The 20,300-nt window shown below is 42.1% G+C and overlaps 1 protein-coding gene across 3 annotated transcripts in view; it reads left to right on the top strand.

Moving 5' to 3' along the window:
* Window positions 1-20,300, top strand: part of acap3a (ArfGAP with coiled-coil, ankyrin repeat and PH domains 3a) — a 115,685-nt gene that overhangs the window by 83,422 nt on the left and 11,963 nt on the right. The window contains exons 10-21 of one of the 3 annotated variants that reach the window (XM_078169799.1): window positions 1,422-1,433; window positions 8,764-8,876; window positions 11,745-11,796; window positions 12,182-12,282; window positions 14,034-14,145; window positions 14,697-14,905; window positions 16,026-16,095; window positions 18,085-18,179; window positions 18,263-18,480; window positions 18,819-18,907; window positions 19,140-19,236; window positions 19,397-19,623. In XM_078169799.1, coding sequence (XP_078025925.1) covers window positions 1,422-1,433; window positions 8,764-8,876; window positions 11,745-11,796; window positions 12,182-12,282; window positions 14,034-14,145; window positions 14,697-14,905; window positions 16,026-16,095; window positions 18,085-18,179; window positions 18,263-18,480; window positions 18,819-18,907; window positions 19,140-19,236; window positions 19,397-19,623 — 1,395 coding nt within the window. Of the gene's footprint in view, window positions 1-1,421; window positions 1,434-8,763; window positions 8,877-11,744; window positions 11,797-12,181; window positions 12,283-14,033; window positions 14,146-14,696; window positions 14,906-16,025; window positions 16,096-18,084; window positions 18,180-18,262; window positions 18,481-18,815; window positions 18,908-19,139; window positions 19,237-19,396; window positions 19,624-20,300 lie in introns of all 3 variants that reach the window. The other 2 variants (XM_033628897.2, XM_078169798.1) reach the window with 2 other exon arrangements.

The following is a 20,300-nucleotide window of genomic DNA, read 5'->3' as shown; positions in this document are numbered from 1 at the left end:
AACAGTTCACACCTACAGGAAATTTAGAGTTACCAATCAACCTGCATGTCTTTGGACTGTGGGAGGAAGCTGGAGCACCTGGAGAAAACCCACGCTGACACGGGGAGAACATGCAAACTCAAACCAGGAGCCCTCTTGCTGTGAGGCGACAATGCAAATTACTGCACCATCCCTTTTATTGTTAAATGTGTTTAATATCAAAAGTTGTTCTCATACTACGAGTGGTCCTTGAGTTTTAACTCTTTGGCAAAATGTTAAAAGATTGGAGGGGGCTCTTCGGTTTCAGTCAACTTGTATGGAGCCTCTTATAGAGTTTGCCCTTTGAGATGTTAGTGTTTATCACGGCCACACATCTGACACTACTTCTTCAAAAACTCTGGACTCAAGAGCACAAACTCTTTCATGTTTGTTTGTCTCCTGTATTTCCCTGTGAGTAAAGGATCTGGACGGTTTGAAGTTCTACACAAAGACAGGTTTTTGACCCTTACTGTCTTTTGTCTGCTCTGAGAATCCATCAGGGCGTTAATGTGCTCACATCTCACCTCCAGGATCCAGTCTGCCACTTGGCCCAGTGCATCTGTTGTGACTGGGGAGGGATTAGACGCGGGCAGCTGGGAAGTGTTTGATTAATCCCCCTAACAACGTCCAGGCGCTGATTTAAGTGTTTTTAAGAGATATTAATCCCACTGTTGTCTGCTGTAGATGGTCAGCACATTAGCTTGTGTTTGCGCTGATGTCGGAGCAGCAGTCTGAATGTGCTCTTAGTCCAGTAAAGTGCTGACTGGAGGGACTGGCCTCACTGATGGCGTCGCCCTATGGATGGCGTCAGTCTGTCACCACTTTGGTCCAGACTGAAATATCTTGAAAACTATTAATTGGATTGATATGATTTTCTTACAGACAGTCGTGGTCCCCAGAGGATGAATCCTACTGATTTATTTAATAATTCATAAAGCCTTATTTGCAGCGGGCCCTCGTCTGGCTCCTCTGTACCCCGGGATCAGTGACCATCTGTCAGACAGCTCCGGTCAGCGCTCTCCCTCCTGGCACTGTGGTTAGAGCCACGGGGAAGGGCTGGGTCACATGTGGGGCCAGTTATTGATCTGTTTTCGCCAGAGCTGTTAGACACTAAGCTCCATGCAGCATCCATCACTGAGGGGCGAGTACTGTAGTAGTAAATAAACAAGGTCAGGGAGTCAAAGCTACATTAAAATCTGCAGGGCATGAAAACACTGTGGTGGTGGTGGTGATGGTTTTCTGTGTGTAGCTTCACTGCAGGACGACCAGTAAGGAGGACAATCAGAGGTGCTTTGAAACTGTAAGATTACTGTATTATCCCCACCTAAACCAGTCTGGTGGTTCTAACGCTGTATTTTCTTTCCTTCTCCACGTGTGATCCCAATGCCTCCATCTCCTCTCAGACCCTCATGCAGGTGAGTGCTCCTTCATTTATTCTCCTGTCTGTGTTTTCGTTTTCCCTTCACACACATCTTTGGTTGAGTGTGTCGCAGTGAGGGGAGGGAGCAGTGTAGCTCACAGTGTTAGCGCGGGACATTAACAAAGCCCTTTGAAGTTTCCTTCAAACTGCAGTCAGACTTCAGAAGCCTCGAGGGCAAGCTGAGGAGCATCCTGAATCATTTATACAAAACAATTAGAAACGCAGAGCTCAGTCTGAGCGACCTGTATAGAGACTGTCTGTTACATCACCTATTGTCAGTGGTAGTAGCACATTTACTCAAGTACTGTAACCTTGTACTTGAGTATTTCCGTTTTATGTTAGTTTATACTTCTACAGAGAACGTAAATCAACCTGTGAATTATGATACATTAGTATGGGTTTATGGGCCTTTTCCACCTTTACTTTTGGCCGGAGCCGAGCCATGTGGCGCCCATTTGCATGTCCATTATCAGTTTAGATGCACCGTGCCATGCCAAGCTGCGCCGAAGCCGGGCCGTCCGCCCTTAAGTTGGTAGTGGTCACCCCCTAACAAGCCATGTGCGTTGTGATACTCTCCTCCCCTCTGTCTGCAGGAGACCTGAGAGAGAGCCGTTTTTTAAAAGTCTCTGTTCAGCTCTCTGTACGTCTGTAGCTTCTAACTGAATCTCTGTAGTTTGGATTTTAGTTTCTCTCCTGCGTCCTGTTTTTACTTTAGATATCTGCTTTATTTTACTGTTTCACGTTTGCTATCCGCCGTAGTAGAAGTTGTGTGAAGTTGCTGCTCGAAAAGTCAACATTTCCTTATTTTGCTGCTTCACAATAAAAGTTTTTACGTAACAAAATAACAGGGGACTTTTACTGTGAAGAATGTACAGGAAATTAAATGTGTTTATCACTTAATTAGCGGAACTTTGCTAGCAGCTTTTCCTCAATTAAGACAAGTGTAATAATACAGCAGGGAGGAAGAGTAAAATATTTAGCGAGCTAGCTTCCCTGATATCTACAGGTAGGTGTGTTCCATAGCTTTGGCTGCATCCCTGATCTTCGTCCGGCTGTTGCTGGAACCTCCAATAAACCAGCAGCAGATGATCGCAGTGTTAACAAGTTAGCAATGTAGCTCGGCCCCAGCCCATGTAGGCCTTTGTATACAAGAAGGAGGAGCTTAATATAAACTCTAAATGCAACAGGAAGTCATTGCAGAGCAGCTCAGACTGACAGAGTTTTGAATGAGCTGAAGTCTCTCAGTGGTGTTTTGTTCTGCATCTTCTCCATTTAGAAATGGTCGTACCATAGCAATCTTTCTGAGGTGGAAGAATGATGTTTCCGTCACCTTGTTAATGTGGGACTGGGAGCTCAGATCTGAATCAAGGATCACACCAAGGCACCTTAGGTTGTTAAATTGGCTGTTGGATTCTGAGTTGTTCTGAAATGGGCCTTTCTGCAAAATGACTACTTTTACTTTTGTACCGGAAGCATGTTTTAATGCTGTTATTGTTTACATTCTATATGCACAACATGTACTCTTTCTGACCCTAAAATATTACATAAAAGATTTGAGATATACGATTTATTCATGCACCGAAATGTAGAACATCCTTGTATTTTGTGTTCTTCTCAGAACAGCATGGCCTAGTTTGTTATTCTCTTTACACTGTTTCTTTTCTTCCTCGTCACATCGAGCATGTGCAATAAGCTGGCTTTTGTAAACTTACACAGGGCGAAGGGGCAGCCTTTACTTTACTCGGCACAAGCAGAGAAAAAAAGGAAAGAGGCGAGCAGAAAGAGAGTTAAAGTGCTCCAACTGTCAGTACTGCTGGCCGGGCGCACACTGCAGCGAAAAGCATCTAAATGCCAGAGCCATTCATATTTAACGGCAGATTTAATGGAGAAGTCCTGTCCAAAGGCAGCTGGCTCCTCCTGCTGTTCTATATTTCTACACTCACATCACCAGCGCAGCCCTACATGCTGCCACCCGCCTGCGTCACTGGATTTATTTTTACTGCCTGAAACTCCAGATAGATGTCACAGAGGAAAAAACGGTTGGATATTTTTGTCTGTGTGGTGCTTTTTATGATAGACAGCAGCACTCTGCTTCAGGCTGCAGAGCATAAAGCAAAACATACACAGATTTAATGAGATTAAGGGCTGCATCTGACAACTGTTTTTATCATTGATGAACTGATTCATGATTTTGTCTGTAAAATAGTGAAAAGTTCTCATTGGAAACAGCAAATATTTGGCTTTTTTGTTTCAAAATGACTGGAGTGATTTATCCATTATCAAAATACTTGTGGGGTAAATTTTTTGTCCATTGACTAATCATCGCAGCCCCAACAAAATGATGTGATAGTAGTCCGAAAAATAATATTGATGCAGCGATTTGTTCTAAAACTAGCCATGAAATTTCCTGTGGAGAAGCAAAAGCTGCCTGAGAAGTTGTCTGGCCTCTCTGTGTTTAGGTATTCTCATTATTCAGGAGGGTGCAGCACTGGCTGTGCGGACAAATATAGGTCCTAACACATGTATTCATTAACCCTTTGAAACCCTTTGAAACCTGAGAAGGTTGGCTTGATTTCTGTCAAAAACATTGAGAAGAAGGGAATAAGCAATGAAAAAACTCCCAAAAATATGCAAGAAATTAGTAAAAAAAAAAATAAAAAATTAAAAACAAGAAAATTAGAAAAAAGTATTTTAAAATTACAATAATTATAATAATTTTAATTATGTAATAATAATAATTATAAATATTATTTTTCCATAGCTTTTTTCATTGTCCCCATTTTTAAAAAATAATAATAATTACTATTATTTGCAGTTTGTGTGACATTTCTTACCAAGTTGCTCTTTGCCTTTTTTTCCATGTTTTTGAAATAAATCGCACCAATCTGCTCAGAGTTCAAAGGTTTTAGTACTTCATATAAAAGCCGTCTGAAAGCAGCTCTAGAAAAGTCATGTCGCTCCAGGTTTGAAAGGGTTAAAGGGGCTCGATGCAAAATTCAGAGTGTATGAGTTGTCTGCACATGGTTCTCAACATAGAGATGGATGAGCTGCCGGCTAGCAGCTAACGGTTCTAACTCCATAAACAGGGCTTAGCAACGGCAACGGTGCTGACAGAGCTAACTGTGTTAACCAGGGGGGAACCAGAGGGTGGGGGCTACACTGTCGACATTCAGTGGTAACTGTTGCACGAGTGCAGTGCAAAGCGGCAGCAATGAGCAAGACAGTGGGATACACACATGCACTAACATGCACATGCAGCCAAAATCAGTTTATGCTGCCTTGTTGAAAAATGCTAACAAAGCACACATAGCCGAATTTTGTAACGTTACCTTTGTTAAATGTTGCTGTTGTCCCTGGCTTCATATGAGTAGAGGAAAAGTCTGCTAGCTGCTAGGCTAATTTATACAATAGAAAATGCCATAGGCTTGTGCTAAAAACATTAGCATGTTGTATTTGTGGGGAAAATGTGTCCAGATAAAGACAAGTGTTTGTCTGTGAATGCTGCGAGTTATTGTGAAGCTGACTTGTGAACTTGTGTTTGAATTTGTCTCTATTAAGCCATGTTTAATGTGTGTTTAATGTGTTTTTAATGTGTGTTTAACGTGTGTTTTTGAATCAACTAAACCAGTGTTTTGGAGGTGTAACTGCAGAGTGACACAGACACACCACCGCACAAGTATAAATGCTCACAACGGCAAACGTGACATGTGTAGGCTGCGGCGTAGGGTCTGCCACACAACTATAAATCCCACTTTAACCAACACATGCACTATCATGCACATGCAGCCCAAACAGTGGTCTGTCAGTTTATGCGGTAATGTTAAAAAAATGCTACCAAAGCGTAAATCAAAGTCAAATTGGCCAAAGCGATGGCAGAATCAAGCTTCCCTTTCGAATGACTACAAAGCAGTGTAGGTGTACGTAAAGAACATGAGGAGCATATTTTGATGACCAATATCCCCTTTAAAATAATGCTTCTACTCCAGAAGCATTCTCTGTTACACCACTGTTCACTCCACGTACACTGTGAGAGCACACAGAGCTGCTAAGTGGCACATCTCTATAGGTATTACATATGGACAGAACATCAGCTTACCACAACAAACCACAGAGAAGCTCGTACTACAACACACACAGAATGAACGTGACTTCATGCTCTGCTCAGGATGCCATTTCTCCACCATATCTTTACACAGCAAATGAGTGTCACACACAGAACCTCTAACACATGATGTTTCAGCCCTGGGGCAAACGTCATGTCTCGAGTGTTTTTTTAAGCATCCCTGATGCACTTAAACTCAGCTCATTAGAGGATTCACAGATCCTTATTAGAGACAACTGTGTCAGAATGAAAGTTTTCTTACGACTGTCAGGAGCTTGAGTAGCCTTGATCTGTGTTAACATGTGCTCCCGAGGACCGCTGCTCAATCTCATTATTTAATTTAAGCATTAACTTGAGCCTGTCTGATCGCAGTCACAGTTTGGGCTGTTTGCTGTTTATCTTTCCTTCACACTGGCACAATGAATGCGTTACAGAAGACTATGTACTAGTTATTGTCTCTTGTGATCAGTGTCTCGTGGCGAGGTGGTCGGTTTTTGTAGCTTGAAGTCGCCCAGGTCTGTTGAGGATTAGTCAAAGACGGCTAAGCAGATGTCAGGCAGGTATGTTGGGGGTGAAGGCGTAAAGCCAGTCTGTGACAGATGAAAGCTTGTAGCGAGAGCTCGTAGTGATAACGAGACACAGAAGGATCCTGCAGAAGATAAATAAACACAAGAGAGCAGGCGGAGTAATCAGTGCGACCAACTGGGCTCCATTTGGCGCTCCGCGGCGATAGCCTTTAGGTCAACGTACGTAGAGCAGCAGCAGCAGCAGCAGCAGGTGGATGAAGCATCAGGACATGTCGTCTGCGTCGTCCTGTGTTTCTGCTGCTTCACACACACACACACACACACACACACACACACATACACACACACACACACAACAACTTGCTTTACTTGCTTCCAAACATTTGGAAGTCTCTTTCCCAGCTTGTTGAATAATTCACAGATGTTCGGTTTCTGTCTGTGTGACGTTGCATCATTAAAAATAGATGGTCTTTGTTGTAGGCTTGAGAGATTGCAGAGTTCCACCCAGTGCACATCTTGTTTCAGTGTTGCCTCCCGTGTTTGGGATGTTGTATCCAAAAACGAGAGGGATCTGACAGCTGAAGGTAAGGTGCATCCACCTCGTGCAGATGTGTGTGTTTGCAAGGACTGCAGTAGAGAGTAAAGTGTCGGTGGTAAATCAAGTCCTGAGTTGTATTTGTTTGGTGAACTGGGCGGCCTGCCAGATAGATTCCCTCTGGGTCAACAGAGGGCTGAAACTCCCACCTTCTGCAGAGAGGGAGGTGTGTTTAGGGAGTTGTAAAACTGAAGCAGACACCAAAGTGTCAAAGCAACCTGGCAGTCTTTGGGTCAAGAGCAGCAGCTACAGTACAGGGTAGCATAGTCCACAGCTCTGCCTCGGCTACACTGGCAGCTGTATGGTAATTAGTCCTAATCCTGAGGCTCACAGGACGGCAGGCAGGTGGCTGTAGCGGAGGACACACATGTCAGTGTTGGAATTACTCAGCACTCTGCTGCTGCTGCGACACGATGCTGCGCTGTGAGAGAGTGAGGACAGACATGCTTCAGCTCTGAGAGAGTTTTCATCATATTTTGTGCTTTTTGATGTTGTTGGAGCACACCAAACGTCTGAAAATGAAGATCTTTTGCCGGTGGGATCACAGTGTGGTGGGTTGATTCGCATCACGTTGGTTGTTTGTTACTGTAGCGCATGTTCTCATTTGGTTTTCAAAGTATTTAACCTTATTTAAGCAATGATTATCTCTGACGTTGTGCTTATTTGGAGAGATATGGAGCTGTTGTAAAGCAAGAGTAGCTGTCCTGCTGTAACTTTAATATCACTGTCACTTTCTGTCACTTTACTCTCTTTATGTCTGACTCCCTACTTTCACTCAGGCTCTCATTAAAATCTGAAAATGTGTGCCGGTCCCAGATGTAATGCTCAATGACGTACGTGTGCATGTTAAATAAGCGTTATCTAATGCACACTGGTGGATAGGCGCATAGTGAAATGCAGTAATGTGGGAAAAGAGGTTGAATTCCTGCAAAATTTTTAAAGGTTATGAAGATTACCAGTTTGGTGATGAGTTTAAGACTCTTTATTGCCTCCTGTGTCTTAATTATTTAGTTACATTACTCATCCAGTCTTTTATAGTCAAAATACATCTGTCTCTGACACGTATCTTTTGTCTCATTTTAAGGGTTTTTCTGCCTTTTGATTGTGACTTTAGCACAGCAATATAAACTCAATGCTTCACAAAGCTAAAACAAGTTCCTCCGACGTGTGCTGGAATTCACCCCCCTTTTTTGTATGTATACAAGTCGAAATGATGATACAGTGGAGAGAGCAGCGAGTTGTTCTATTATTCAAACATGCAATAAGTAGTTAATGGAGTGCTGGGAGCTGCTGCATGTACACACACCCTGTTACGAAACAAGAGAGTGAATGAAGATCGGTTTTTATTTGGGTCACCCCGGCAGACACTTTCAGATATTCTCGGCTGCTCGTTTTGTATTTTTTATGTCTGAGCGCGCAGCCTAAATTGACTCTGGTGGGGAAAAACAGAGTCAGGTCTTTTCTCAGGGCTGCATGCATGTGATGGTGAAATTCAATTTTAGATAAGTTAATGTTCTGTCCGTACTGGATATTATATTACCTCTTAAATGTAGCTCATTAGACGTTCTGTGTCACACTCCACTTCCTTCGCATGATCACCGAAAACCCTTCAATTTAGGAGTGACTCTAAGCTCTGATACCTGTGTGCCACTTCCTGTTGTTTGGCATTAAAGTGTTACATGTTATAAGTCATGAAAACGTTGGAGGCTAATTTCCAATTGAATCACACTGTGTTTATGTAATAATGTGCGTCACACTCTCACATCTGTTGAGTTATGAAATGCCCCAATGTGCCATGCAGGGAGATGGCATACAGCTCCCATGCATACATGGGCTAACACGTGAGTGTTTCTACATGGTCGCACAGTGTATGATGATTTGGTTGGTTAATGGACTGTATGTACAGTACAGTGCACATCCAATGCTACTGGTATTCCAGGAACAGCACGCATGCAGCGCTTTACTGCAGGAAAGGGTTTTATTTCTTGTAATTAAAAGGTTAGTCCAACTTCCAGTCAACAATCAGCTGGTGTGTTAACATTTTAGTATGACAGTCAGGGTTAATTTGGGGTCTTACGTGTCTCTTTCTGGTTGCTTTCAGGACTTTTCGTATGACGACTCGAAGGTGGAGTTCAACGTAGATGCTCCTAATGGTGTGGTGATGGAGGGCTACTTGTTCAAGAGGGCCAGCAACGCCTTTAAGACCTGGAACAGGTAACTGAGATGGCAAAAATCTCTCTATCTACTGTACTATATCACTTAGTGTAGACAGTGAATGAATTGCATAATGTTGTAATGTACCATGTAAGTTGGATAAGGTTATATAGAGTTAGCAACTCTAAAATAAGGGGGAAACTTTCTCATTTACACAATATAAAATAAAATAAGACCTTACTGACTTCAATAATAAATATGTAAAATTGAAGAATTAGGGAGATGTTTGTGGAAAAAGCTAAATTATCAGGGTGTTAAAACATCTTAAAATGTCTTAAATCCAATTTTATTTTATTTTTATTTTTTTCATTAATATAGAAAAATAAGACTTTATTGATTTAATTTAAAAATATGCTAAATTAAAAAAAATAAGAAGAAAATTTTGAAAAAAGCTAAAAACAATATACATTACAGCGCTCTAAAGACTTAAAATGTTTTAAATCTGATTTTATTTATTTATTTTTATTTATTCAACAGAAACAGTGCACCGCTACTTAGCTGCACCAGAGTTAGCTACAAGCTCATTTTAATCTGAAGTCCCGGGGCAGGAAACAGAGAATAATGTCTCTGCTAAAAGACACTATTATATAAAAAACACAGTTACAAAATAGAACATATTCATGACACAACTGTGTTAGCAGTAACAACCGCAAGACAACACAACATCAAGTCATCGCAACAACAACAATACAACTTCAACATTAAGATATAGCAATATTTCGTAATGTTAGAGCAAGTGTTTGAGTTCATGTGTGATGGGTACATGATTATAGCCATGATTTCATGTTAGATATAAAACAACAAAAATAAAAGTTATTCAGTAGTCTTAAATTTGAATTTGTGAGGTCTGAATTGGCTGAAACATTTTTATCTCATTTTATTTATTCATATTTTAAATTTCTTTTTGTCAAAATAAGTCCACATTTCTGATGTTACAAATTTTTTAAACCTGAACCTGAACTGAATACAGTGTGCTTACCTGTCTTACCTGCAAAATGTAGGTTAACCTCACACTCTCTAATAACCATATTTCTGCATAAAACCTACCTCTGCACAGGACCACATGCTGATATTTATACATACCTGCAATGCTTGAATAAGAAAGATATATTTGTGCAAAAATCTCAATTAAATTTGGTTAAAAATCATCTTTAAAAAGGTCTTAAAAAGCTTTAAATATAAGTGAGACCTGTAGACACCATGACTATTTAAGTGAATTTTATACATATAAGTTTAAGTATCTGGGTAAAGGTATGCATGATTAAGTAAAACTTTGTTAGTAGCATTTTGTTTGTTTTACGTACTCTTTATAACTGGTTTTGTTTTGCGTTTCTGCGTCAAAAATTGCACTTGTTCCCTGAGTCATATCTCAGTGAAATCTGAACACAGACACATGATGCACACATTCATAGATTCAGGCTGACCTACACTTCTTGAGGATGTCTCTATTTCAGATATGAATTCAAATAAACACCAATAAATCCGCATAGAAATCGTAGAAAAAAATGCGCTCCTTGTGCATCCAGATCTTCCTTGAGAATAATCATGTTTTTATCAAATCAAATCAAACTTTATTTGTATAGCACTTGAAAATGCAGCACAAAGTGCTTCACAGAATAAAAACATACTACAAAAATATTACATACATATTGAAAACCCGCCCCTCCTGAGAGCCAGAGCCTGAGAGAGAAGCGGGCGGACTCTGGCTATATTCTTAAGATGATAAAAATCTATCTTTGTTACATTTTTTATGTGTGGAATAAAACTAAGCTCAGAGTCAAAAATGACGCCCAGGTTCTTCACACATTGTGAAGGTTTAAAATCTTGTAGTTTTGGTAAAAGTTTCTCTCTCTCTCTTGCCTTCAGGACCAATAATTAAAACCTCTGTTTTGTCCTGGTTGAGCTGCAGGAAATTCACTGCCATCCATGACTTGATATCTAAAATACAGTTTAAAAGGGTATCAATTGGCCCTGTGTCATCAGAGACACGGCGATGTACAGTTGTGTATCATCAGCATAACTATGAAAGCTGATGCCGTGCCTCCTGATGGCGTCCCCAAGGGGAAGCATATATAGATTAAAAAGAAGTGGACCTAAAATTGACCCTTGGGGCACCCCACACCTAATTTCATGCGTTCTGGAGGAACATGTATCCATACTTACAAAGAAACAACAATCTGTGAGATAAGAGCTGAACCAGTTAAAAACAGTACCAGAGAGGCCCACCAGGTTTCTGAGTCTGTTTAATAAAATGTGGTGGTCTACTGTATCAAAGGCGGCGCTTAGATCCAGTAGTACCAAGACTGTGAGTTTTTGTGAATCTGCATTCTACCTGATATAATTTAAAATTTAAGTTTGCTTCAATATGAAAGTAATTCAGTGATAGCTGCCTGTACATCCATGGGCTAGGTAGTTAGTTAGTTAGTTTTGGTGGTGTAATATACTTCCTGTTGACGAGTTTGGGGCTAAAAACTCTCGCTATACAGTGATAATACCATTGTATGAAATTTGTTATTATAGAAATGGAAATGATAGTATGGTATAGAATATGAAATAATGATATAGACATAGAATTTTACATCACTTCAGTATAGTAGTGATATCATTATATATTGATATATGTAATATGTATAAAATTGTGTCATAAGCCAGATTTGTGGGCCTGTTTCTGTCCCTGTGTGGCAGGTTCAGGAGGTTAGTGAGGCCGTGATGTGAAGCAATATCATAAATTCATCTCACATGGTCACGATATTGCATTACCAGGAGCGAAACCCATTCCACTCAGTGTTTGTGATTTGTGTGCTGACCCTTAAAGATCATAAAGATATCCATCTGATATAAGTTATTTATCTGTCTCTCTCTCTCTAGGCGGTGGTTTTCCATACAGAACAGTCAGCTGGTCTATCAGAAGAAGCTCAAGGCAAGTCCATATATCCTGGAGCTATCAGCTTCCCCGGGGTAAAGTGGGCTCTAAGAGGTTAAGTGCAACCTTAATGGGGGAATGTTTTTACCGTTATGGTGATCTTCACTGAAATCCATCATCACTCACCCGAGTGAGTGTTTGTGAGTCAGGAGATCAGTGCTGATATCTGAGCGTTGAATCTGGAGCCCACAGTGCGGCTTTCAGGTCATTTTAAATTCTCTGCTTGACATCAGTGTGTGTGAATATCTCATGGTCAGGTACTCCGAGGCTGCCAGCTGCCAGCTGCCAGGAGGAGAAAAGCCTTATCAAGGAGGAACAGCTGTTTTGTGTTTGTGCTGTGTTTGATAAGCAGAGAAATGATAAGTTGTTTGTGTGTTGGCAGGATTCTCTGACGGTGGTGGTGGAAGACCTGCGGCTGTGCTCTGTGAAACCGTGTGAGGACATCGAGAGGAGGTTCTGCTTCGAGGTCGTCTCGCCCTCCAAGTAAGACTTTACTAACTGGGGGAATTAACGTGTAGTTTGGTTCTGATGCAGAATGGATTTTAATATCTGCATTGATCCTCTGACTTTTCATCAGCGCCATCATCAGGTCGAACTTTTAAATCGTCATTTTTGATCAAAGACCTGCAAAACTAAAACATCCCCATCAGCCTCCACTGTACTTTGTGTTTAGCACTAATTAGCAATTGTTAGCATGCTAACACGTTCAACTAGATGATGAACATGGTGAACATTATACCTGCTAAATATCAGCACGTTTTTTTTTTGTTTGTTTGTTTTTTTAGTTTTTTATTTGAACAAGTAATTTGCAAACATAAGGCAAATATCAAATAATCTTCCAGGATGCACTGGACACAACATCAGAGATACAAAACACAAAGACAACAAACAAAACAAAAAAGACACAAGACAGAATAAATTTAGCTAAATAAACTTTAAATCAACCATAAATCAATAATTATTGAACATAATATAAACAAAAACTACAAGACATAGTAAGGCTGAATAAGCGATTTTAAATATTCATTCATTGCCGATTATTTTATAGAAGTCATTTGCGCATTTGGAGTTTAAAACCCATTCGTAGTTCTCAAACCAAATTCTTGGTCTTAAAAATTCATTGGAAGGGTAAAAATTATTCATTGTTTTATAGTGAATTTCTTTTGTTTTGGATGGAACTGGGAATTTGAAGAACTTTGTCCGCAATTGGATACTGTTGATTGGTCGGTTGGGATGGGAGTAGGCTCCTCCAAATCTGAGGCCATGGTTCTCTGCCGGAAACCGGTGGATTGCCTTTCCCGGGTTGGGGGAAGAGTTACTGCCTCAAGCGAGGGAGTTCAAGTATCTCTGGGTCTTATTCACGAGTGAGGGTAGAATGGAGCGTGAGATGGATCGGCGGTTTGGTGCAGCTTCTGAAGTGATGTGGGCGCTGCGCCGGTGCGTCGTGGTGAAGAGGGAGCTGAGCCAGAAAGCAAAGCTTTCGATTTACTGGTCCATCTACGTCCCAACCCTCATCTATGGTCATGAACTCTGGGTAGTGACTGAAAGAATGAGGTCGCAGATACAAGCAGCGGAAATGAGTTTCCTCTGTGGGGTGGCTGGACTCAGCCTTAGAGATAGGGTGAGGAGCTCTGACATCTGGAGGGAGCTCAGAGTAGAGCCGCTGCTCCTTTGTGTCAAAAGGGGTCAGTTGAGGTGATTCAGGCATCTGATCAGGATGCCTCCTGGGCGCCTCCTGTTAGAGGTGTTCTAGCACGTCCCACTTGTAGGAGGCCCTGAAGCAGACCCAGAACATGCTGGAGGGATTACATATCTCGTCTGGCCTGGGAACACCTTGGGGTCCCCCAGGAGGAGCTAGGAAGAGTTGCTAGGGAGAGGGATGTCTGGGGTGCTTTGCTGATAAGCAAACAAAAATGGATGGATGATTGGTCAAATAGATATAAAATATCAGCACGTTAGCATTGTCATTGTGAGCATGTTAGCACATGATTGGAAAAAATGTCTTTCTTTGCCCAAACTACTCTGAAAGAATCAGATCTGTGTCACAGGAGAGGAAATAAATCAGATTTGGGCCACATTAGTACAGCCTCACAGAGCTGCTCGTTTGGTTGTTGATGCCTGTTTTTCTTTGATTAGAATTAGAATTAGCGAATTAGCATTAACGTTTACAGATCTGTACATAAGGTACGTCACGATTTATGATACTAATACAGCTTTGATTGTCTGTTTTACAGGAGCTGTATGCTTCAGGCTGAGTCTGAGAAGCTGAGACAAGCATGGATTCAGGCGGTTCAAGCTAGCATCGCTTCAGCCTACAGAGAGAGCCCAGACACCTACTACATAGAGGTAAGTCACAGGTAGAAATATGTGTTAGAGTTTGTGTAGGAGATTTTATTTCACTTAAGTATGAGTTACTAGTTACTAGAATATTTCCATTTTATGTTATTTGATACTTTTACATTTTAGAGGGAAATATTGTACCTTTTACTGCTTTACTGCTTTTTTTGCAGATTAAATTTCACACCTAAAATTAAATATATGCTCCTAAAATGCTGCATTGTTATAGATTAAATATAAAATTAGCTTCACCAAGATAAGGCACAACATTAAAGGAACAGTTTGGCGTTTAAGATGAGAAAGTCATACCAGTCTTTAATCTGTATCGTAGATATAAAACTACAACCAGCAGATAGTTAGCTTAGCTTAGCTTAGCTTAGCATAAAGACTGGAAACAGGTGGAAACAGCTAGCCTGGCTCTGTCTGAAGGTAAAACAAATCCAGCGATTAAAAAGTCTGAAGCTAAATTTATAGTATAACTTCATATATTTTTTAATGTCTTTTGATATGTAATTTATTGTGATGCTAATGGATGGCTAATTTTGTATGTTTATGTTCAGCATCTGGACAGAACGGCCTCTCCGTCCACAAGCAGTATTGACTCAGCCAGCGAGCCGCGGGAGCGCAGCGTCCGAGGGGAGACCATCCTGCAGCGGATCCAGTGTCTGCCGGGGAACGAGCAGTGCTGTGACTGCGGCCAGGCTGACCCTCGCTGGGCCTCGATCAACCTGGGCATCCTGCTGTGCATCGAGTGCTCTGGCATCCACAGGTAGAGACCAGAAAGACTGTTTTTTCCCAAAAAATATTTGAGATTTTGGGGTGAACTGTCCCTTTAAAGTAAAGTAACAATCAGAAGAAAAGGCATTTTTGAGTGGAGGGGACTTAAAGTAAAAGATCTGAATATTTCTTTCACCTCTGCCAGTGTTGCTGTGTGCGTACTGGCACTGCAGACAGGAAGTGGTGCCAACTGTCTGTTACTTTGGCCTTACTTTGTGCTGTTAAAGGCGCCGAGCACGCTCTGCCACATACACACACACACACACACACACACTGCTGAAGGGATTAAAGTGTGTTGCGTATTGGATCAGTCTCTGACCAAGAGTTTTCATTGAGGGAGGCGAAGTGAGAAGATAAAGACGAGCCGCAGTGCTGAGACACACACACAGTGAACGAGCCGTTGAATCGTTTAATTCAGTGTCAGATCCTGGTGAACATGATGTAATGCTGTTGAGCGAAGGCATCACGCTGCAGATAAACACGTCCTCTCATCATCCGGAGCTCATGTTCTGTTACATCACACTCACGCAGGTTTGTTTTCAAGCTCCCGGCTGGAATAAAATATCCCTCAGGAGCTGTGTGTGTGATTTTGAAGTTGCAATTATGACTGCTGATGTAATCACAATCCTCATCCGCGTGTGTGTGTGTTTGTGTGTGTGTGTGACCACCTGTTGAATATTCATGCTCCTTTTCGGGACTCGTCCTCTCACAGTGGGATCAGACATCTTGTTACAATGCAGGGCGACAGGCGAAAAGGAGAAACACAGTATCAGTGTGTTTTTTTTTTCTCTACTGTGCCTCGGTTGCCTGGATACCAGACAGCTTCATTGGTGGAACGTAGTGATTTGCATGACATTAGGAGCGGCTTCTCTCATTTCCCTCAGGATGAAACTCTTGTGATGTTAGATCCTTGCAGCTATTCAGACCAGGTCACCACACAACTGCAGTGTATGATTCATTTGTAAAACTTTCCTTTTGAAAGAATATAAACTCCTCTTGTTTCCTGGTGCTGGGCGCCATCTGTCGTCCTTATAACAAAGTGAATTTCCATACTTTCACCTCTAAATTGTTAAACTACAGAACATGAACTTAAAATATGTTTTTTGTTGCAGGAGTCTCGGAGTTCACTGTTCGAAGGTTCGCTCACTCACACTGGACTCATGGGAACCAGAATTATTAAAGGTACAGTTTGTCTCTGCAGTGTCCTTATTTGCATATGAAGCTACAGCCAGAAGACAGTTAGCTTAGCTTAGCTTAGCATGCAGACTGGAAGTAGGGTGAAACAGTTAGCATTCTCAGTCATCCAGGTCATGGTAATCTTAAGTGCTGTATCATAAGCAACTGGACTTGCTTGAGTTTCTTAAAGACTCCAGCGTGTTCTGGTTTACCCCAGGGCCTCCTACCAGTGGGACGTTCTTGGAAACTCTTTCGCCTAGACACTCTTCTAGAAACTCTTTCTGTTATTCTTTGATCTAAAGCAGCTTCAGAATTCCACACATCTGCCACACTGGCGGGTAAATGTGTGTATGAAAATAGTCATATCATTGTGCAGAATTGTGTAAATTTGCAGGAAAGTCCAATCAGTCTTCGTTCAGCATTGGCAGTATAAAAACAAAATCGGGGAGTGTGGCAAAATGCCGCCTGCCTACTTTTGTTCCTACAGAATGTGCCTTTTTTGGGGCAATGGGTGTAGCTCAGCGTGTGACGTGAACAGTGACGTGGGAGGGAAGCCGCGGCTGGTCAGTCCTTCGGTGATTCTCTCGTAAGTCGGCGCGTTCTTCACCGTCCCCGTCATCTGACGGTTAATGGCCTCTTCGTTTGCGAGGACAAGGAGGGCGCGCAATGCTTTGTCTCCTCAGTTGCTCATCGTTACAGTGTCTCTCAGGTTTGCGTTTCCTTCTTGCTACTAGCTGCTCGCTAATTCCTGCTATCAGCTGTTTCCTGTTTATCCACCGCCAGTGGCTCGCACATATGGCTTCATCAACAGCTCCTCCCACAAGTCTTCAACAGCCCCTCCCGTTGCGGAAGGCCACCTCGGTCTGTTTAAACTGAAAGGGTTCCACCAATATGTCTACCCTACGAGGCGGAAAATTGGGCACCTCAGATCAACTCGCCAATTCGCCTCTGTGTGTCTAAACGCTCGCAGCTTGCCGGCAAACGGCCCAACATTCGCGGAAAATCTGGCAGTGTGAAAGGGGCTTAAGTTTGGTATTATTTACAGTCACACTGCTTCTGCCCTGTGCTGTCTGTCCGTGTCCGAGTTTGACACTCAGAAACCAGGACTTTATGTTGCATTCAGGTGTGCTAGCGTTGCCAGGTGGGAAATGTAGGATTATCATACCAGAGACTCAAAATTATCGTATTTTGAGGGAAATTATCATACACCCGTCATAACCAAAATAACAAGCCTAATGATGCGCTACAGGCAAAGGTAGTCACTCTAGTGTTTACTTTTTTGTCATAAAGAAACCGTATTCATGATAACTGACAAGAAAATAAAGAGTAATCTGGCTTCACTTAGTCTCGTCTAGTCTAGTGTCTCGTGGGGCGGGCGCAGCTGACCATTCAGCTAATCATGCTCATTCTGAGACAAATGTCACCCGTATCTCACGCTAAGCAAAGCGTGATTGGCTGGAAACATGTCACATGCGAACAGATGCCTTCAGGGTTCACAAAAAAATTCTGGCATACTCGTTACAACCACACATTCACGAAATGATCAAATTATCGTACATTTGGCCTTTTTTTGGGATTATTGATCATACATCGTACAGAGGGCCAAATTATCATACGAATACGATCATTATCGTACACCTGGCAACGCTGAGGTGTTGATGTTGGCACTGTACTTGTTAAAGCAGAAAGACAAAGGAAGTTTATAACTAATAGGCACACTTCAATATTTGGTTATTTATCACAAGTCATATTGTCATCGCAATATTGAACAGTGCTATCACACATCACAGATTTTCCTCACATCCTGCAGCAGGCGTACTGATGGACAGATTTTTTAACCTCCGTACAGAGCCAGGCAGGTTTTCCCAGTCCTAATGCTAAGATAAACTAAACATCTTCTTGTGTTAGCTCCAGAGTTGATGTGACAGATGTGAGAGTTGTATTGATCTCCTCCTCTAACTCTCAACAAAAATGTCATGTCTGTTTACTTTGTAGTTGATGTGTGAGCTTGGAAACAGCGTCATCAACCACATCTATGAAGGTTCATACCAAGAACAAGGTCTAAAGAAACCGTTACCGTCCAGTTCAAGGTAAGAATTCATTAAATACAGCCGATCAAATTAAATCTGTTACTTTTGAGCAAGTCTCTGATTTGTTGTGTGGTCCGTTTCAGGCAGGAGAAGGAGGCCTGGATTAAAGCAAAGTACGTAGAGAAGAAATTCCTGAAGAAGCTGGGCTCCACGGAGATACTCATCAATGGAGAGAGGAAGTCGGAGCGGCGGTGGAGCGTGAAGAAGTGTCGGAGGCACAACAGCGCCACCACCGTACCAAAAACACGGCGAAGATACCGGCAAGAGCCTGGAAGCATCTCCCCGTCGACCCTCTCCGCAGGTACTTCAGCGGATCTCTGTCTGAAAGGATTGTTTGCATTGTTTGTGCTTCTAATGTCTTACCATTACACTAAAGTGACAGACCGCAGCGTCTGATTTTCTTACAAGAGCATGTATGACTTTCTCTGTGTTATTAAAGGACAGAAGTCAGAGGGTTTAAGAGACAGGTAGAGCGGTGTATCATCTGCAAAGCTATGAGAAGAGATGTGATGATGTATTATCTGTCCCAGGGGTGGCATGTACAGGGTGAACCAAACGTTTGGTTTTGTTCTGTTCTAAGAAAAGACTTTTCTCTGGTTTTCTCACAACATGCTTTCACCTGTGTTTCTCTCACAGCAGCTGCTAAGTTCAGACGAGACTCCCTGTTCTGTCCCGATGAGCTGGACTCTCTCTTCTCCTACTTCGACACAGGATCTGGGCCTCGAAGTAAGCGGCTCACTATTTTGACAGTGTTCCAAATAATTGCAATGAACTTCACAGGTGACTCCAAGATACCCAGGGCTTTGACTATGAGACTATCACATGCTTGAAACTTGTGTTTCTGTACCAGACTATGGTGTGTTTGCACTTGTTGGCATGGTTCTGTGCCATTTAAAGAATACTGATGAGCTAGAAAGAGACAGCGGTGACTAATGTGTCCATGTTCTGGCATCTCCCGGTCCGGCAGGCTTAAGCAGCGACAGCGGGTTGGGAGGCAGCACAGATGGCAGCACGGACATCCTGGTGTTTGGCTCAGTTGTGGACAGCGTCACAGAGGGTGAGTCCAGAGGATGTGTAACAGATGGTCTCTTAGCTGTTACGCACAGTGTAAATTTAATTTGCTTCCTTTAATGCAAGTACACACTTGCTTCTCTCTGTGACACACATTTTGTGTATCATTTGTTGCTGTTACATGAGTCTCCTCTTCTTGTCCTCAGAGTGTGAGGTGTCAGAGGACTCAAGCGGTGAAGCTGAGTTGGAGGCTGAGCCGGAGACGTCAGACCCGGAGGACATCAGGGACCTTCATCCCGGAGCGCTGCTTTTCAAAGCCTCGAAAGCCCGCAACCTGCCCGTCATGGCTGAAGCACTGGCTCATGGGGCAGATGTCAATTTGGTCAACGATGAGGACGAAGGAAAGACGCCCCTCATACAGGCCGTAATCGGGGTGAGTCAGTTGACTGCAGTACCAGAAATGAGTCATATAGGAAGAACCATGTTAGTGCATCTCTAATGTTTTATTCATAGAACAAAACAGTTGTTAATGTCCTCTGAGGGTCTGGATGAGCTTTGTCAGGTCTGTGAAAATAATTCTGATGATGTCATAGCGATGAAGTATGAAGGTTATTTCATCTCGGGTTTAGAGACTTCAAAATTTAAATGGATAGCCTGTGTTACCAATTGAAAGGGAGCATGGAGGTCGAAGTTCGTTGACATTTACCAGTTCCACAGAATCTTTTTGGAGAGTGTCTTTGGAGCTTGACCCATGTTAGAGACCAAAGGCAGGATATCGTACCATTTTTTAAAAAAACTCTGTCTCTTGCTATTCACTGCTTTATGGAGGTACAGTACTTAATAACTGGAGTACTGCGTTTAATTAAATACCTCATGCAAATTTTGTTGTCAAAGTGATCAAAACTATTTGGTGTAACACTACATTCTTATTGTAAGACAGTAGGATACTTTTATTTTACCTTTTTATCTCAAAAAACAAGTTACACTGTGACTGAAAAATATATTTATTTAGTGCCAATAGTGGCCATTTTTAGGTTTAGTCTCCTCATCTGGAGGGATGCCAAAGAGCCAAAGAGGCCAACCTGAAAACCACAACACTGGTTTTCAAGT

This window comes from Epinephelus lanceolatus, chromosome 8 (assembly GCF_041903045.1).
Source record: "Epinephelus lanceolatus isolate andai-2023 chromosome 8, ASM4190304v1, whole genome shotgun sequence".
NCBI classification, from domain to species: domain Eukaryota; kingdom Metazoa; phylum Chordata; class Actinopteri; order Perciformes; family Serranidae; genus Epinephelus; species Epinephelus lanceolatus.
Note: the sequence above shows the minus strand (reverse complement) of the source record. Positions and strands in the feature narration are given on the sequence as shown.